Genomic DNA, 18,750 nt, shown 5'->3' on the forward strand with positions numbered 1-18,750 from the left:
GAGTCAGAAAATGAAACACCAACCTTTCTGCCCAATCCTCATGTCTTCTGGGACCCCTAGTCTCTCTCCGCCATTAACACAAACTATGGTTGCCAACAGGTAGGCCAATAGATTTGTGTGGGCATGTTTTATTATAATTATGGAGGCCACTTATACTAAATCACATATTTTACATTAGCCAATGTGACCATATTCAAGGCGGAATACAGCTGTTAAACATACAGAAGCAGGCGTCTGTTGCCAGGGTGGTAAGTGCGAGCCGTTATGGGAATTAGAGGGATACCCTGATCTGCTGCGTTCGTCTATGTTCTGGGAAATTTGCCCAAACATAGACAAGCGCACCAGAGCAGGGAATCCCTTAACTCCTCCCTTACCAACCGATTCGTTCTACGACCGGGTCGTAGGAACGGTACCCTGTCGGTAAGTGAGGAGTATCTGTATGAGCATTTTGGTTTCCAGACCGAGTTTTGAATGAGGAAGTACCTTTAGTGGCTCTCAGTAAAACAGCCACTAGAAGTGTATTTAACCATGCAATGTAGAAATTACAGTTTCTAAAAAACTAAAATGGTTTACATTGCATGGTTAAAGGAACACTATAGTCACCTAAATTACTTTAGCTAAATAAAGCAGTTTTAGTGTATAGATCATTCCCCTGCAATTTCACTGTCATTTAGGAGTTAAATCACTTTGTTTCTGTTTATGCAGCCCTAGCCACACCTCCCCTGGCTATGATTGACAGAGCCTGCATGAAAAAAAAAACTGGTTTCACTTTCAAACAGATGTAATTTACCTTAAATAATTGTATCTCAATCTCTAAATTGAACTTTAATCACATACAGGAGGCTCTTGCAGGGTCTAGCAAGCTATTAACATAGCAGGCGATAAGAAAATCTTAATTAAACAGAACTTGCAATAAAGAAAGCCTAAATAGGGCTCTCTTTACAGGAAGTGTTTATTCACAAACTTACCTCTGATAAATAACTAAATGTGTAAAGGTCTCTGGATTACAGCGAATAGCTGGATACAAAACAGTGCTTATACTAACTGTATATTTCACAAAATTGTGACATATTTCTTATGTGTTCCCAAACATACATACAAAGCAGAATTATGAAAACTTCTTCACTTTTACGTGGTGCTTCTACGTTCTGTTTATTCTGTTTAGTATAAGTGAGATAAAATGTCCTAACATTCAGGAAAAACCAATAAACCATGATTTGGATTATTGTGCAACACTGAAACATTGCCAGTTTAAAAGGCACGTGGTTTTATTTAAACCTAAAGCACCTTCTAATTGTCGTCAAAGCTGGGAATTTCCACGTTTGAAGTTTGTGTTCAAGTAAAATTCTGTAATCAAAGATAAGTAGTGCACTGTGTTTACAGTTGTGATCAATGCAACTCTGTTGGATGGTTTAAGATTTTTTTTTTTTTTAGGAAGACTTTAGCATTATTAGTCACAAACACAAAGAAACATTAAGCATATAACGGTCTAGACATTCTTTAATTATCCTCAACATCTGAAAATAATATTTTTTCCCAACGCCATTGTGGCACAGATCCACCCTTATCATGCATGAAACAGATCATCCAAATCAAGTAGTGTACGCAGTACTATGTGTTAGCTCCATTAAGAACTTGAGCACTTGTTTAGTTTAATGCACACTATAATGTTTAAAAAAACATGCAAACAAATATATTCAAAAAACATTAAAGAATATAAAGCAGCTAGGAAAGCTCTGTTTACATTGGAATCAAATTCAACGGATCCCCTTAAAGGGTTACTCCAACCATCATGACCACTGCGTCTGCTTTAAGAAATGGTCATGGTGGTGGAAGTCAATATGTGCAGCGGTAATATATATATAGATGAATAACATATTTTGAAGTACAGTGATAGGGCTAATTTTTCACAGCTTTTATGTTCGTCCGAGAAGTTTTGCCCAAATTGTTCCTATGAAAGATATTCAGGCGACCCAAACGACCACGCCGACAAAATTTGGTTGACCAACTTAAAAAAAATATTTTCGAATGAACCGATTCACCTCAACTGAATTTTCCCGTTGTGCACAAATATAGATCACATTCTAAATATCAGTTTACCATCTGAATTCTATCAGTTCTGTAGTATACAATCCCCCACTTACTCTCAGTATGGATGAATTAAACCACCATGAAGAGTAATTCTCACACATTTTCCCAGCTTCCGCTGGCTGGCAACTGTTACACTAAAAGGCCCTCAATCCGTTTTAGAAAACAGATCTTGTAATACCACAAGATCACAAATGGTCATAGAAGTAGTAAAAAAAAAGTCCTCAGCATTCAAGCAGAGTAATGTTACCTACACATTTTTACCAGCAAGTCCCAATAAGACTTCGCTTTTGTCATGTTATATGTTTACAATGTTCCTTCTCTGTACTTTAGTTGACACAGAAACTGATTAGAACCAAATGGCCAAATTAATCTTCCCATTTCAACATCTTGTGCCTATAGCTCTGCGTCTTTTCCTAAGCAGAAGAGGATTAATTTACTGTGTTAATCAGTGCTGTTTCCGATGTATCCACAGGTTAATGTACATGTTTACGTTTTTTTTTTTCTTTCTCTTCTTCTACGTAGATAAACGGTAGTCAAAAAGTGAGAGAAAGAAAGCGAGACAGAGACTGCAGGGACCAATAGCAAAGCCAAAAATGTATGAACTAGTCTAAAATCTGTTTTGTTAGGAAAAAGCACGAGTTCTGTTTTCAGAATGGATAGTCAATCAGTTATGAAAGGAAAGGGTCAACTTTTTAGTTTTCTTATGTTCGATTAACTTTACATATTCTACATGCTATAAAGAAAACCTCATATACAGGAGTGGTAGCACGCCCAAAAGTGTCGTCTCCGCTCTACCACAAAGCATTTATTCTCTTTGCTCATTAAATGCTGCATTGACAGTCACACCATTTTACTTTTCTCTTTTTACAACACAGGCTCATTGCCCAAGAAATCAAGAATCACTGTGTTTAACACTCTCAGGCATCTCAAACTCTGGCTGCACACATGTTGCTCAGTTACTCCCACAAGTCTCTGGTCTATTGTATTTAAATATGTCTGAAAGCTGTAGACCATTATAATCTGGGGGCATAGTCTGAGATCCCTAGTGCAATGTATAAGTGCCAAGAGTTGCATTGCAACTCACAGCTTACATGTATTTGACAAAACACACAGCAAACCTCTTTGTCAGTCCAGATCCTAAATGTCACATGGTAACGGTTTTCAATGACAATAACGTGAAGTTTCCAAAGCTTAGTAAATGGATAACATACAAGCAATATAGAAACTAAGTAAAACAAAGTAAATAGCTGTTAAAAAAATGTTTTGTTGTGGTGTTACACTTAAAAATAATTTGCTTGTGGCTGATCTAGCAAAACATTCTGCCACAGACAGGATGTATTACTTTAAAATCTGTTTTCCCCCTTTCCTTTTTTTCTACAAGGATAATATAAAAGTAACACACTAACAAAAGCAATGAGTCACCAAGATCCTGTAATCTACTCCAGGAGTGAAGAGGGCAAGAAGGATACTGCAGACAAAGCTGGAATGCAGCCAGTAAATACGGTCACTGATCTGCTAGAATCATGGTCCTTCACTAAACATTGACATCTGTTGTGAACAAGCATTAGTACTGCTCTAAAAGGATACCTTGGCAGGAAGATCTTAATGCAAGGAAGGATGGAGGATAAAAACTCCAGACAATGCAACATAGAATAAATTACCATGTTCAGCAGGCAATTACATTTGCACAATAGAAGCATAAATACTCCTGAAATTATTTCATGTATAAACCGGCCTTGGACTTAATATATATATATATTATCATTGCTCTAAGACGTGTTGGAGGAGGTGATGACATCTACACTTCACATTCTAACCCTTAAGGTGAAATTGAGGTACGCAAGTATACAATAAAGCGACATTATCACATTTTTGTTCCTCTATTTCCCCTATTTTAATATTTTTTTTATTTTATTTTTTAAATTCACCTGATCATTTTACTTATTCATAAGAAAAAAATAGACAGGAGCGTGATCTTTGGCAAAATTTTGGCAATGGCCAAACCAAAGTTTAAATTTCAGTTGCTTTAGCCACGGGTTGTCAAAACAATCCCACATAAGGGCAACCGCACACATCATGGGCACAAGCTAAAAAAGTAGAGGCATGTAGGTCTTAAATCCATATTCCAAATCTAGCCTAAAGAGTTATTTTATTTTAGAGGAAATTACACCAACATAAGTTATGTGTTTAGTACATGAAGAGTATGTTTGTCTAGGCCACTGGTAGGTAACCTTTGGTACCCCAGATGTGGACTACATCTCCCATTAATGCTTTGCCAACATTAAGAGCATTATGGAAGATGTAATCCAAAATACCCAATTTGCCAAAAGTTGCCTACCCCTGGAAAGTGCTTTCCCTTTTAAAAATCAGAACCCTGGCAAAAGGCAATTTCCAGAAAGCATTAAAATAAATTAATAACCAAGTCAATTACATTGTTACTAATATTTTCCCCACAGTGCAGTCATTCTAAACTTGCAGTCATTCTAAAAAGTGTGCTTGCTAGGGAGCAAAAATCATTGGGACTTCCAAGCTTGTTTGAAGGAGAGGCCCTCCAAAAAGGGGCAAACTGCTGACAGCCACAATGTGCCTTACAACAGGAACAAAAATACGCCAGCTGAAGACTGAGTTTGAAAGTTTACACCGAGGCAAGGAGGCACTTTTACCACCCAGATACCATTATGATAATGGGCTGGGCTAAACGATTTAGTACTCAAACGGGGGAGCATTAAAAGCATTGTCTTAGAACCTTGGTCAATGGACAAGTTCATAATCCACAGGAGAAACTGCAAGACACATTTTCAGTGGAAAGTCTCATGGAGGCATAAAACATATACCTTCAGAAATTACACTTCCTCAAAAAGTTCCTTGAAGGAAACTCCATTATGTATGGGAAGCATGCAACAGACACATCAGTTAGGCCAAGCGCTGGGCAGAAAATGGCAGTGCAAAACTGTAAGGATTTTTGCAGCTTGCTTCCAAATTATTGGGATTCTTAAGATAAATGGGACAGAATAGCTGGAAACCACTAAATGTTCACTGTTGCTAGTCTAAGTCTCTATTCTTCATCCGCTAACTTTAACAAAGCACTTGCCGGGTAGATCAAAGAAGCAAATAACAACAAAGATCCATTAAGTTCAGCTTTCAATGACAGAGCAAGAACTATAACTGGCGATTTATAGCGTGAGGAGCAGGAACGAGGAGGTATCTGAGATTGGTTCTACCTTTCCAACTGGTGCAAGGAATTTTCCAAAAGTAACATATTCTAGTGCACCGTGACCACACTAAATTTAAAATATATATTTTTTTAAATTATATTCTTACTTGTGCACTTTGAGCATGTTCCAGCATCTCCTCAAACTCCTCATATTCTTCATCATCGGGTTCTGCACCTGAAAGCCGAGCAGCTCTGGCCATGAAGTATGGAGGCAGCTCTCCAATGGCAGTGCCAGCACCCTGGAGAGAAGTGGATGGATAAACAAACTAGTTACAACACAGCAATAAAATAAGTAAGATCTTCAATATTCAACACAATATAACAAAAATAAGGGGAAAAAAACTTTACCTTTTCTTCTATTTATGCTAAATAAGTCAATTCTGAAATGTTGTGTTGCTACATGATCCAATCAGCACTGTCTTTGCCCCGATCCACCTGATTGGTGGACATCAGAATTGATTATCTCCCATAGGAAAGCATTGGATTGGCAGAGATTGTCTAATCTGATGACCCCAGCCAAGGAGGCAGACCAGTAGGCAAAGCCAAAATACCAGCCTGGCCAATCAGCATCTCTTCATAGAGATTCATTGAATTAATGCATATCTATGGGGAAAGTTCTGCGTTTCCATGCAGACGTCACTGACCCAGGAAGCACCTTTAGTTGCAATCTGAGGAGTTGCGACTGGTGGTATCCCTAGGCAGTAATGTAAACACTGCCTTTTCTCTGTAAAGACATCATATACATGAAATAGCCTTCAGGGATTGACTATACTCACCAAAACAACTACAATAAGCTATAATTGTTCTGTTGACTATAGTGTCCTTTTAAATTTCAGCCTTTGATCCGGTCATTTGATTTCAGTGGATGTTCAACTTTGTTCAAACTACCGTATATACTCGAGTATAAGCCGACCCGAATATAAGCCAAGGCCCCTAATTTTACCCCAAAAAACTGGGAAAACGTATTGACTCGAGTATAAGACTAGGGTGGGAAATGCAGCAGCTACTGGTACATTTCTAAATAAAATTAGATCCTAAAAAAAATATATTAATTGAATATTTATTTACAGTGTGTGTATATAATGAATGCAGTGTGTGTGTATGAGTATGAATGCAGTGTGTGTGTGTGTGTGTGTGTGTGTATGAATGCAGTGTGTGTGTTGCAGAGCCTTGGTGGGGGAATGGGCAATTTTATTATTATTTTTTTTATTATTATTTTAATTTTTTTTATTATTATTATTTTTTATTAAGATTTATTTTATTTAATTATTACTTTTTATTATTATTTTTTATTTTATTATTATTTAAAAACATTTTCGTCCCCCCTCCCTGCTTGATACATGGCAGGGAGGGGGGCTCTGTGGAGGAGGGGGGCTGGCAGGAAGCACTTACCTCTCCTGCAGCTCCTGTCAGCTCCCTCCTCCTCCGCGCCGGTCCGGTCAGCTCCCTCTGCCAGCTCACACTGTAAGTCTTGCGAGAGCCGCACTATGACCCCGCGGCTCTCACGAGACTTACACTGGGAGCTGACAGAGGTGCTGAATGGACCGGCGCGGAGGAGAAGGGAGCTGACAGGAGCTGCAGGAGAGGTAAGTAAACGCACTGCAGCCCCCACAGCCCCTTTTCTGTAATATGGCAATGTAAATTGACATAATACAGACAATTGACTCGAGTATAAGCAGAGTTGGGGTTTTTCAGCACAAAAAATGTGCTGAAAAACTCTGCTTAAACTCGAGTATATACGGTACTTAACCAAGAAGGCTACATTAAATATTTTGCTTGTTTCCAAGTCTGCTCTGGGATCATGTAATTACTCAACTGAACAATATCCATTTTATTAACATTAGAAAGATGGAAGCATGGGTTGACCTTGACTCAATGGTATATACTGGCAATTAGCATATAGAATATGTTAAAATGCATGCCTTCAGTAATTTATGCATACAATTTGGACCTAACCCTAGATGACTCATGAAAATAAGAACCATCTTCAGATTACATCCAGCCAAGGAAAGGCTACCCTATTGTGGACGGATAGACCTATTGGCAAAATATAGATCAGTAATAAAATTTGTGGACATTTATTAAGCATTAGGCATTCTTTCTCACAATCTTATAACCAAAAAGGCAGAAATGGTAACACAGTCTTCCTAAGGGAACAAAATGTTCACACATACTGCCAATGCTGTAGGTCTACAGGGCTAAGTATAATGTTACCAACGAAAAGGTACCAATATAAAATAAAAAACACAAAATGTGCATTTTTCCTACAATGCAAATATAAAAAGGGCAAAACATCAGAAAATACGCATTTGGAATTTGCTCTGTGTTGATTTATTCAAACAGCTTGAGCAGAAAACCTTAACTAAAATATTTTTGAATTAAAACAGCATTTCAGGGCTAAATACTTAAAAGGTATCGAAAAACCACATAAATAAAAAAAATTACTCAATGTAGAACATTGGGTAACTGGCCAAATCAGTTCAGCATGGCACTGTGTACAGTTTTCTTTAACATCAAAACACAGTATTAGGCAACATAACGAAAGTCTAATTACATTAAACAGCATGATACCAATATTGTCTTAGCTGTTGTGGCAGGTTTTGTTATCATGCCAATCTACTGTCAGTTTCTATGATGCAAGACGTTCAGTGACATCTTGTCCTCAGAAAAGCACTGCACCTGCAAAACGCCTGGATGCAAAAACGGAGCATCTTTATTACATAGAAGGAGAATTTTCGAGTTCCCAAAATCTTTTAATGAGTACTCTACATCTCTGAAATGTCTGCCAGCCAGTTAAGCCTAATTAGACTTTCTGTAACAGGAATAATCCTCCAATTTATTATTACAGTTTGGCTATTTTACCCTAAAACCTGCTGTTCTCGTGCAGATTTCATAATTCACAATTTATGAATACTCTCAAGTGTGCTTCTGTGAGTTCCTGACAGGGCTTCTAGAATGTGTCATGCATGTGTGCGTTTGTGAAAGTGTGCCTCTAAGTGTGTCTGCCAGTATTCCTCTGAAAGTGTTTTAAAGTTTGTTTTTTGTGAGTACCTATGAGTCTACAAACATGCTTGTGAGTATATCTGACTGTCTCTGTATACGTGAAAGTGTCTGTGATGGAGTGTCTATGTAAGTATCTTTGAGAGTGGTGGTATGCGTGTCAACCTCTATGTAAATGAGTTTCTCAGTAAATAAAAAATATGTATGCATTTCCTTTCTTGTCACGTTAGATTTATTTATATATATATATAGTTGAAATTGGAGAAAGGTAATAGGGGATTCCACTTTTACGCCTGACAAATGAGGGATGCTTGATGTGGAATTATTAAAAATTATTATTGTACTTGTATTGAATTATTGTACTAACTCCATTTTAACTTTATACTGTGACTTCGTCCTCCATTTTGTCCTCCTAACCTGACTTATTCAATCCTCCATTTTGTCCTCATGACTTAACTTGTTCATTTTAAAACTACATTACGTGACTGAACTTCTCAACCCAATTAATACAGTAGACAAAGACCGTGTTTCCTTCAAGGACAAGTACCAGGAGGTGCTGGCTACTCCTTAAGACTTGCCGGCTACTCCTTAAGAGCTTGTAAGATAGTACAGTTTGAAGGCCACAGAACACAGTAGTAATGAAATGTTCTATTCATAAGAGACCTTGCACCTGGACATAAAGCCTGATATCACTGACCGTGTAAAATGACGCTTAGGACCCCCTTGTCCCCCACCCGTGTCCAGAATAATCCCACCTCTGATGGGTGGGCACGGGACTAACCTCTTAATTTTACTAACCAATAGGTAAGACACTAACTCCGTCACTTAACAATTAATCCAATTGATGATGTTTATTTGCTGATATTCTAATAATCAATGATGACGCAAAATGCCTCTTAAAAGGGCCTGCGCGCCCGCTTTTTCCTCACTTGCCAATAAACTTTCTCGAAGTTATTTTAACCTGAACCTCGTGTGTCAGACTTAATTACTTCAGCGTATATACGCAATTTAATTTTATTGATTTGGACAGGAACAGATAGACTTTGAACATTTTGGTTTACTTTCAAAAAGTACCATAACAACTTGGCACCCAACGTGGGGCATCGGGCTATGTCCGGCCGGTGAGCCGTCCTAAGGAAGACAAGGGTGGACGGAGGAATCCAGGGGGAAGGAAGGGAGATTGATCACCTCCAGATACACGGTAGAGACTTCTGCAGAGCCACCGGTACGTTCCGGCCCCTTTGATTGACCCGTCCACGTGTCTGTGACTGCTTCCCGGGAGGACATCAAAGACAGGTAATATCTTGCCCGGTGTCTCGTTACTCACTTGTTTACCTGCATTTTAGTCTATCTGTTGCCTGGGTGTGTTTGAATCGTTTGCCTGTTTCCCCATTTTGAGATAAAGGGGGGGTGGACCTGCAGGGGATTTGCCTGGGGTTCTGTCTTGCTTGTTTTCCCCTTTTTGGGATAAAGGGGGGTGGACCTGAGGGGACTTGCCTGGGTCTTCAGTGTGTGTGTCTATCTGTTTGTATTTTACCTCTTTTGGGATAAAGGGGGGTGGACCTGCGGATTCGTTCCTGGGGGTCTTCTGTTGCCTGTTTTACCTCTTTTAGGAACCACGGTGTTGTGGTTGTAAGGAAAAAGGGGGGTTGACCTGCGGATGCGTTCCTGGGGGTCTTCTTTGCCTGTTTACCTCTTTTAGGAGCCTCGTGGCTGTGGCTGTAAGGAAAAAGGGGGGTGACCTGCGGATGCGTTCCTGGGGGTCTCTGTTGCCTGTTTCACCTCTTTTAGGAACCACGGTATTGTGGTTGTAAGGAAAAAGGGGGGTTGACCTGCGGATGCGTTCCTGGGGGTCTTCTTTACCTGTTTACCTCTTTTAGGAGCCTCGTGGCTGTGGCTGTAAGGAAAAAGAGGGGTGTTGGAACTGTGGATTTTGTGTAGACTCATAATTTCCTGTGATCCTTCTTGTGTCACTTTGAGAGCCTAGCTAGCTTCTTTGTGCACATGGTATTTCTGTTTATTTGTGAGGGGGCTTAGTCTTGTGGCAGAGGACTTTGTTTCCTGGGGGGATTCAAGTAGGCATTGCTTGTTTTCCGCATCACGTGGTAGTGAGACTTATAAGTGGGTTTTATAGGGGCACTACGGGAGTGAGGATAGACGTGGCCACATTCTTGTGGACTGCAGAGTAGAGAGAGGCTGACGGAACTCGGACCGGTGTCAGTTGTTTTCCGTGGCCGCTGGTAGTGAGACTTACGAAAGTCGTTCTCCGAGCGGAGACACTACGGGGTTGAGGGAGGTGACTTTGGAGTAAGCACACGAGTAAAGGAAAGGGATTATTGTTGATTTCATTTGAACTGTGATGCATGCACTGTATTTCAATTGTATTGTTGTCTTGTTTGTCTAATTAGGAGTCTCATGAACTCCTGTGTCTGTCTCTAAGGATTTTCCTTGTCTTTCATCTTTTCCATACTTCCTATATTATTATACTATCCACTCCCATTCCTCTTAAAAAGAGAAGTGATTGGTCACACACTTCTCACTTCGCTCCAATCCGTGTCTACCACCCCGGGTAGGCGGATTCAGTGACTAGTCTACGTTTTGGGAAGACGCACCTGAGAAAATCCCACGATTCTCGGGTGGCAGTCGAGCATTGTAGACGTTCTTGTTCAGTTTTCCCTCTCTCTCCCTATATCTAGGACGCTGGTATAGGGGTAAAGGGATTATGGGACAGGATTTAAGCAAGCCCAGTAAGGGCTGGTTAGCATGTGATTTAGTCGAAGACAGAGAGGGTGAGGAAATGGTTAAAGGTGTTGAAAAAATTGCAAAAGTATGTAGAATTGCTGTACCGACATGTGGAAGATTGCAACCAGAAAGTTGGCGTAGGTTACTGACAGAAAAGAAAGGCAAGCTTACAGATAATGGTTTATTAAAGACTGCTGAAGCATGGTATAGAGTAGCGAAGGCTATTCAGCTAGAAGGTTGGGTTGAGGAAGAGATAAATCACAAAGGTGTGAAATTGTTTGTGTATCATAATAATTGTGTTGCTGGGGTCTATCCTCAGCCAGCGCCCAAAACCGGCGCCCAGGGAATGTCTATCCCCAAGGTTCAGTCAGCAATAAGTGATAGCCAGCTGACTATGTTCCCCACTCCCAATACCCATCCCATCACCTCCCCTGTCTGCCCGGTCCTGAATTCTGATGGATCTTTCTTTTCCCCTGCCCCATCTTTAACATTCCCATCATCCTCATCCATCCCTACGCTACCCGCTATACCTTCCCCTAACATTTCATCTGCCAGTCCTGCCCTACACTCTCTCTCTGTTCATGACCCCCTCCCCTCTTCTTCCACCCAACTAACCATCTCCTCCGCCCTTGCCCCGGCTCCTCCCTCTACACCCACCCCTACCAATCCCTCTCCGTTCCCTCCCATCTCCACCCCAGCTCAATACCCCACCTCCTTCCCCTCCCCAGCCTGGCCCTACCCCTTCCCATATCCCATGGCCCTGCCCTATCCCGGATATCCACTCCCCACTCCCCAAGCCACGCCCCAGGTTCCGGTCATGCCCAGTCCGGCACAGTCTGCCCCGGATGTGCCCTCTTCCAACATGGCCGCCACTTCTTCCCTTAACCCTAATGTAGTACCTTTTCCGGCCACCAATATGGCGGCCCCCAGTTCGGCCCTGATGCCGGTAATCCCCGGTGACTACCTATCCCCAGGTTATGACTCACTAGCCACCCCTGCATCTGGGGCTCGTTCCCAACCACCGATCCTTTCACCTCATTCGGGCCCTGCACCACGCAAAAGAGCCAATATTATAGAATTCGATGATGACGAGATGGACAGGGTGTCCCATGTCTCATCGGAGCTTGCCGCGGGAGCCCCAACTCACCGTTCTATCGATGACCCTTTTGGCCACAAGGGTCGGGGAGAACAGGCCCCTCCTAAATATGTTGCTTTCAATCCCACTCAAGCTAGTGCTCTGATGAAATCACTCCCTGACCCAGAAAAACAGCCTATGCCCTTCTACCGAGGGATAGTTCAAATTCAAAAGACTTATTCCGCCGCATGGCGTGATTTGCTGAGCATTTGTGCTATCAAAGCAGGGGATGCATATTGGCCGAGTATGGCCCGACACCTCAGTACAGATTTGCTCAGCAGTGATGTTGATTACCCCTCTGGAGTAACTTTTTGCACCCAATTAAGAGAATGGGCTAAGGACAAACTTGCGGATCAGGCTGCTGGCCTTACTGATGTTATTCAAGATAAAGGAGAATCAGTGGAAAGGTTTCATGCAAGACTGTATCAAATGTTCACAGATTTGGGGTTTGATCTTACAGATAAGATTCATTCACAAATGCTGTCAGGTGCGTTTGTCCAAGGTGTTAAAGACTCTATACGCAAGGGAATCATTGCCGCACGCCCTGAATATAAGGTTGTTCCCCTGGATACCCTGCTTTTAGTTGCTAGAGGTTTGGAATCCGTTCAGACCCCAAGGAGACCTACTTCAGCTCCTCTCATGGTATCCCGCTCCGCTCCAGCCCCAAGAGGTCCCAGACCGGAGGAGGGGGGACATTGCTTTAATTGTGGAGCAAAGGGTCACTTTAGGAATGACTGTCCAGAACCTAAAAGGGAGCAAAGGGAACCCAGAAAACTACCCAAGCCTGCCCCGGCTCCCAAAGCCACCAAACAGGTTCCAATAGTTGAGGAACCCGATGAATAGGAAATTGGCAAGCCTGTGTCTGTGACCCCTGTCATGGCAGTGTCTACAGGGGACAAAGGGGGGCCACTTGCCACAGTGACTTTACCCATTGAAGGCCACCCCACCACATTTCTAGTTGACACAGGTGCAGCCCGTAGTGTTCTACGAGAACAAGACCTGCCAGACCCATCCTTCCTGTCCAGTATTGATGTCTCTTGTGTTGGAGTGGATGGCCAGCCAAGACGTAGCCCTTTAACAACTCCGCTGCGAGTTGGTTCTAGCCTGCTCGCTCGCTTTGTAGTATCCTCCACATGCCCCATTAACCTGTTAGGTGCTGATGTCCTCTCACGCCTGCAAGCATCCATCACTTTTACCCCGGATGGGCAGGTAGAAATGTTTACACCTCTGTCTGTATCAGACACTTCAGCCCTATGCTCTTTGCCTCTGATGCTGCATTTAGAAAAGCCCCGTGAGGGGGCAGCAGAATTAAGGTCCAATTTCCCAGAGGAATTAAAAACACAGGTGCCCGCTAAGTTATGGTCCTCAGGCCCAGAGGACATAGGTCACCTAAATGTTCCCCCTGTGGTGGTAAAGCTTATTCCAGGAGCTAAGTTACCAAGAAAACCACAATATCCATTAAAACCAGCACAGTCCGCTGCAATTTCTGTCCACATCAAGGCACTCTTGGAGAAGGGTGCCCTGGTAAAATGTAAATCTGAATGCAATACCCCGTTATTTCCTGTGAAAAAGAAAACTCCAAAGGGTGAACCAGAGAAGTACAGGATGGTCCAGGACCTCCGTGCTGTTAATGAAGCTACCGTCCTGGACACCCCTCTTGTACCAAATCCTCATACTCTGCTCTCTGGAGTCCCACCATCTGCAAAATTCTTCACAGTTATTGACCTGGCCAATGCCTTTTTCAGTGTCCCACTGGACCCATCCTGTCAATACCTGTTTGCTTTCACTCATGAAATGCAACAGTATACCTGGACTGTCATGCCCCAAGGGGCACAAAATTCTCCAAGTCAATTTGCTAAGGCCATGGGCACCATCCTTGACCCATGGCAAGCTGAGCACCCAGAAGTTGTCCTGCTTCAGTATGTGGATGATCTATTGCTATGTGGAGATGATGTACCCACTACTAAAAGGTGTTCACTTAGTCTCCTTTGCTATTTGGCAGAACAAGGATGCAAAGCTTCACTCATCAAGCTACAATTCTGTCAATCTTCAGTGATCTTCCTTGGACATTGCCTATCTCAAGGTACCAGACATCTTACTCGGGACCGGGTAAGAGCTGTTTTGGACATTCCACCTCCAAGGACTTCAAAGTCTCTTCATGCCTTCCTAGGCCTCATTTCCTACTGCAGAGCATGGATCCCTGAAGCCTCTCTGCTTATGCAACCTCTCTATGATGCTCTTAAGTCTGACCCGTTCTGTCTAACCAATGAAGCCCTGGCCAATTTCGATGCTTTAAAACGGGCCATTGCCTCTGCTCCTGCCTTGGGCCTACCTGACTACTCCAAACCCTTCAAATTGTTTGTCTCTGAAAGACAAGGCCACGCAACAGGAGTGCTCACCCAAACTAATGACTTAAGAGGCCGCCAGAGGCCTATTGGATATTTCTCATGTCAACTGGACATTGTGGCCAGAGGGACTCCTTCCTGTCTCAGGGCTGTTTTTGCTGCGAGAGAACTCATAGAGAAGACCTCAGACCTGGTCCTTGGCCACCCTCTGGTTGTTTTGGCCCCTCATGACATCTCTGCCATCGTCAACCAAGTCCAGCTCAAGCACGTGTCTCCAGCCAGACACCTGCGCCTACAGTGTCATCTTCTTTTGCCTGACAACATTTCCATCCAAAGATGTCAAGTGCTTAATCCGTCCACTCTTCTTCCACTCCCTGAGGGGGGTATCTATTATGGATTTATCACAGATGAAACCTACATCTACCTGCTCTGTGGATGTATCAAGAAAGTCATGCATCCACATTTGTCATTTCATGAAGATGAGACACCTCTTTGTGAAGGCCCGGATTACGCCTTCTGTACCATGTGGTACAAGCCAAATATTACTCCCGAACCTTGCTATGAAGATGAGCTTTACCACTGGACCGATGTAAAGCTCACTGCACAAGACTTTTATTGTGACTCTGAAGGTAATAGCATGGTCTTGGTCCAGCTACCTCAACAACTTAACTACCTCTACCGCCATTGGGATACCGCTATCCCACATATTCCTGTTACCAAGTTGAAGACAAAGTCATGGAATGATCTTGGGCCCATGGCAAAACTATGGGCCACCATGAATGAAGAACAGCTACAGGAAAATGGTATTGTCAAATACCCAACAACTGACCTTCTGGAAGCATGGCCACGCCATTTCCTGGAAAAGGAATTTCAAGACCTGGTCATAAAGAATGATTATGACCCAGAAACACCTCATGACTGTTTTGAACAGATGAAAATGGAAACAGTGCACTTACCAACTGTGCATGAGAATCCATTACCAGATCCGGATTTTACCCTGTTTGTGGATGGATCAAGATATGCCGATGAAGGAGGAACATATCATACAGGATATGCCGTAACCACAACAGATGAAGTTATTAAATCATCATCCTTACCACCAGCAATGTCTGCACAAGAAGCTGAATTACAGGCTCTGACTTCAGCCTGCAAAATTTCCGAAGGAAAACGTGCCAACATCTATACAGATTCAAGATATGCTCTGGGTGTGGCACATGACTTCGGCCTAATTTGGAAGACAAGAGGATTTCTTACCACCGCCGGTACACCAGTCAAACACAGCACTGCAATCAAGGAGCTAATGGATGCCCTCCTACTTCCCGAAGAGGTGGCCGTTTTGAAAGTCAAGGCCCATGGGAAATTGGATACAGATGAAGCAAAGGGCAACCATTTGGCTGATCAAGCTGCTAAGTTAGCGGCCAGGGATTTGCAGGAAGTGGATGAAGAAGTGTCCGGACAAGAAGAAGAAGAAGAAGAAGTCCCTATTTTTGCTTTGCAAACTCTTCCTACTGATTTGCGAATCTTACAAGAACAACAAGCTGCAGTCACTCCTGAGGAAATCCAGAAATGGAAAAAGAAAGGAGCTGTCCAAAAGGACGGAATATATTACAACAACTTCAAATTTTGTCTTCCCAGAAATCTATACCCAGCAGTGGTCCAATGGGCACATGGGCCTGCGCACCTGTCAAAAGAATTGATGGCCGCCCTCATACAGAAGTATTATGAAGCACCTGGAATCACAACATTGATCAATAGCTTTTGCAAGGCCTGTGTCATCTGTGCAAAATGCAATCCAGGAAGACCAATTAAGGTGCCTGCGAAACACCTGGCAAAGCCCATGTACCCCTTCCAGCGAATTCAAATTGACCACATCCAAATGCCCAAGAGTGGGCCCCATGAATATGCACTAGTAATAGTGGACATGTTCTCAGGCTGGCCAGAAGCCTACCCAGTGGCCAATATCACTGCAAAGACAACCGCAAAGCGCCTAATTACAGATATTGTATGCAGATTCGGACTCCCAGAAGTCATTGAGAGTGATCAAGGCCCAGCCTTTACAGCAACTGTGACTAAAGAAATTTGGACTGCTCTAGGGGTGACTCTGGCCTTCCATACCCCTTACCACCCACAAAGTAGTGGTAAAGTGGAGCGCATGAATGGCACCCTAAAAACCAGAATGTTAAAAATGTCACAAGAAACAAAGATGCCCTGGCCAGAAAGCCTGCCAATAGCTTTATTTAGTGTTAGGCACACACCTAGAGGGAAGCATTCACTGTCCCCATATGAAGTTCTATTTGGGACAGCACCCAGGTTAGGTTGTTATTATCCACAGCAGTTACAGCTCCAATCAGATGTTTTAGTAGATTATGTAACTGAACTTGCAAGTGTTTTAAACAAAATACATGCCCAAGTTTTCTCTTCAATTCCAGATCCTGAATTGGATACAGGTTCCCATAACCTGCTTCCCGGAGATTGGGTCCTGATCAAGAAGTTTGTGCGGAAAAATACCCTAGAACCAAGATTTGACGGTCCATTCCAAGTTCTCCTGATTACCGCAACCTCCGTCAAATTGGCCGGTAGGCCAAATTGGGTCCACGCTTCCCACTGCAAGAAATCTCCTGCCCCAGAGGAAGCGAATATCGCACAAACATGTATCTCTGGTACATCTTCTCCTTAATTAGCCTTATGAAGGCCCAGCAAGTAGCCATTACCAAAGACATTAGTGGGTACACCTTCTGGTATAATTCATCATGCACCCAGGTGGCTACTTATACCTTTGACTATTGTGATATTGTAGAATGCCCATTTCCCACACCACAAATCCAGAGCATCTATAGAGATATCCCTCATTCGAAAGACCCATATGTTTGTGTAGTTGACAAGCAATGGGGGCACAATTGTGACCATTGGGGGGCGGCGGGATGGAATGCCGGGCCTGCCTGGGGTTACAAACCAAAAAGTGCCGTATCTAAAGTAGATGATCATGGTAGATCCCTCCTCCAGAGAATGACTTTGAGAAAGCCTGGGGGGAGTACACCAATGAAATTAATCCTTAACATTGAGCATCCAAGCCCAACAGATGCAGACCAGTATGTGATGGGAATGTATTGGAAAAAGGGTTCCTACCAAAAATTAGGGCATTTCTACCTTAAAGATATGTGCAACTCTTCTGAGTGGCAAGGGGCCACCCATATGGTCCCTAACCCATTAAAACCTCATATCCAGACCTTTCAAGACATGATGGCCATTGCTAACCCCACCTTTGAAGATACCATGGCCGCTGAAACAGGTTTTAATGATGTAAATTTATGGTTAGAATGGATGAAATATAATGCTAATAAGCATAATAGAACTGCATGTTACGTGTGTGGAGGTGCCCGGCCTCACCTGGGTACCGTACCTTTAATCCTACCTGTAGATATAGAAGAATGTATTTTAAGCCTTTTTGCCTACCACTATAATTTTAACAGGTCCATATGTATTGCATGGACAAAGGAGTATCCTCTCCTAGCCAACGATGTCAAACCCCCTGATGGTATTACCGTATATAAAGGTAATTACACTTGCTATGCCATGTACGATGGTATTGGTAAATTTGTAGGTAACTTTTCCAAAGGCTATTGTGCTACATACAGAACTGTCCCTGTACGTTTGCTGCAACATCACACTAGGTCACTAGGGGACATTTATTGGTTGTGTGGGGATTTACAGCTAAGATCCAGAATGGACACAGAATGGTGGGGAGAGTGTACTTTGACTAAGGCCATTATGCCTATACATATTATTTCTGACACACACCTCAACACCCATGAGTTCAGCCACACTAAGGTAAAACGTGACGCCCCAGTGAAAGGAAGTTTTGATCCTCATGTATATATTGATGCCATTGGAGTGCCCAGGGGGGTGCCCAACGAGTTTAAAGCTAGGGATGAAGTTGCTGCAGGATTTGAATCAATTTTTACCATAGTTACCGCAAACAAGAATCTAAATTGGATAAATTACATTTATTATAATCAACAGCGTTTTGTCAATTACACCAGAGACGCCCTCCAGGGGTTGGCCGAACAGTTGCAGGCCACATCCCAAATGACTTTCCAGAATAGAATGGCCCTAGATATGATCTTAGCCGAAAAAGGAGGGGTTTGTAAGATTTTGCCCGACACTATGACATGTTGTACCTACATCCCAGAAAACACAGGCCCTAATGGTAAAGTCACACTAGC

At 42.7% G+C, this 18,750-nt stretch overlaps 1 protein-coding gene across 2 annotated transcripts in view; it reads right to left on the minus strand.

Annotated features, from left to right (window-relative positions):
* VMP1 (vacuole membrane protein 1) overlaps positions 1 to 18,750 on the minus strand; it is a 204,593-nt gene that overhangs the window by 90,649 nt on the left and 95,194 nt on the right. For both annotated transcript variants that reach the window (XM_063455315.1, XM_063455305.1), the window contains exon 7: positions 5,413 to 5,544. In XM_063455315.1, the coding sequence (XP_063311385.1) occupies positions 5,413 to 5,544 (132 nt within the window). The remainder of the gene's footprint in view (positions 1 to 5,412; positions 5,545 to 18,750) is intronic.

Source organism: Pelobates fuscus, chromosome 1 (genome assembly GCF_036172605.1).
Source record: "Pelobates fuscus isolate aPelFus1 chromosome 1, aPelFus1.pri, whole genome shotgun sequence".
Taxonomy (NCBI): domain Eukaryota; kingdom Metazoa; phylum Chordata; class Amphibia; order Anura; family Pelobatidae; genus Pelobates; species Pelobates fuscus.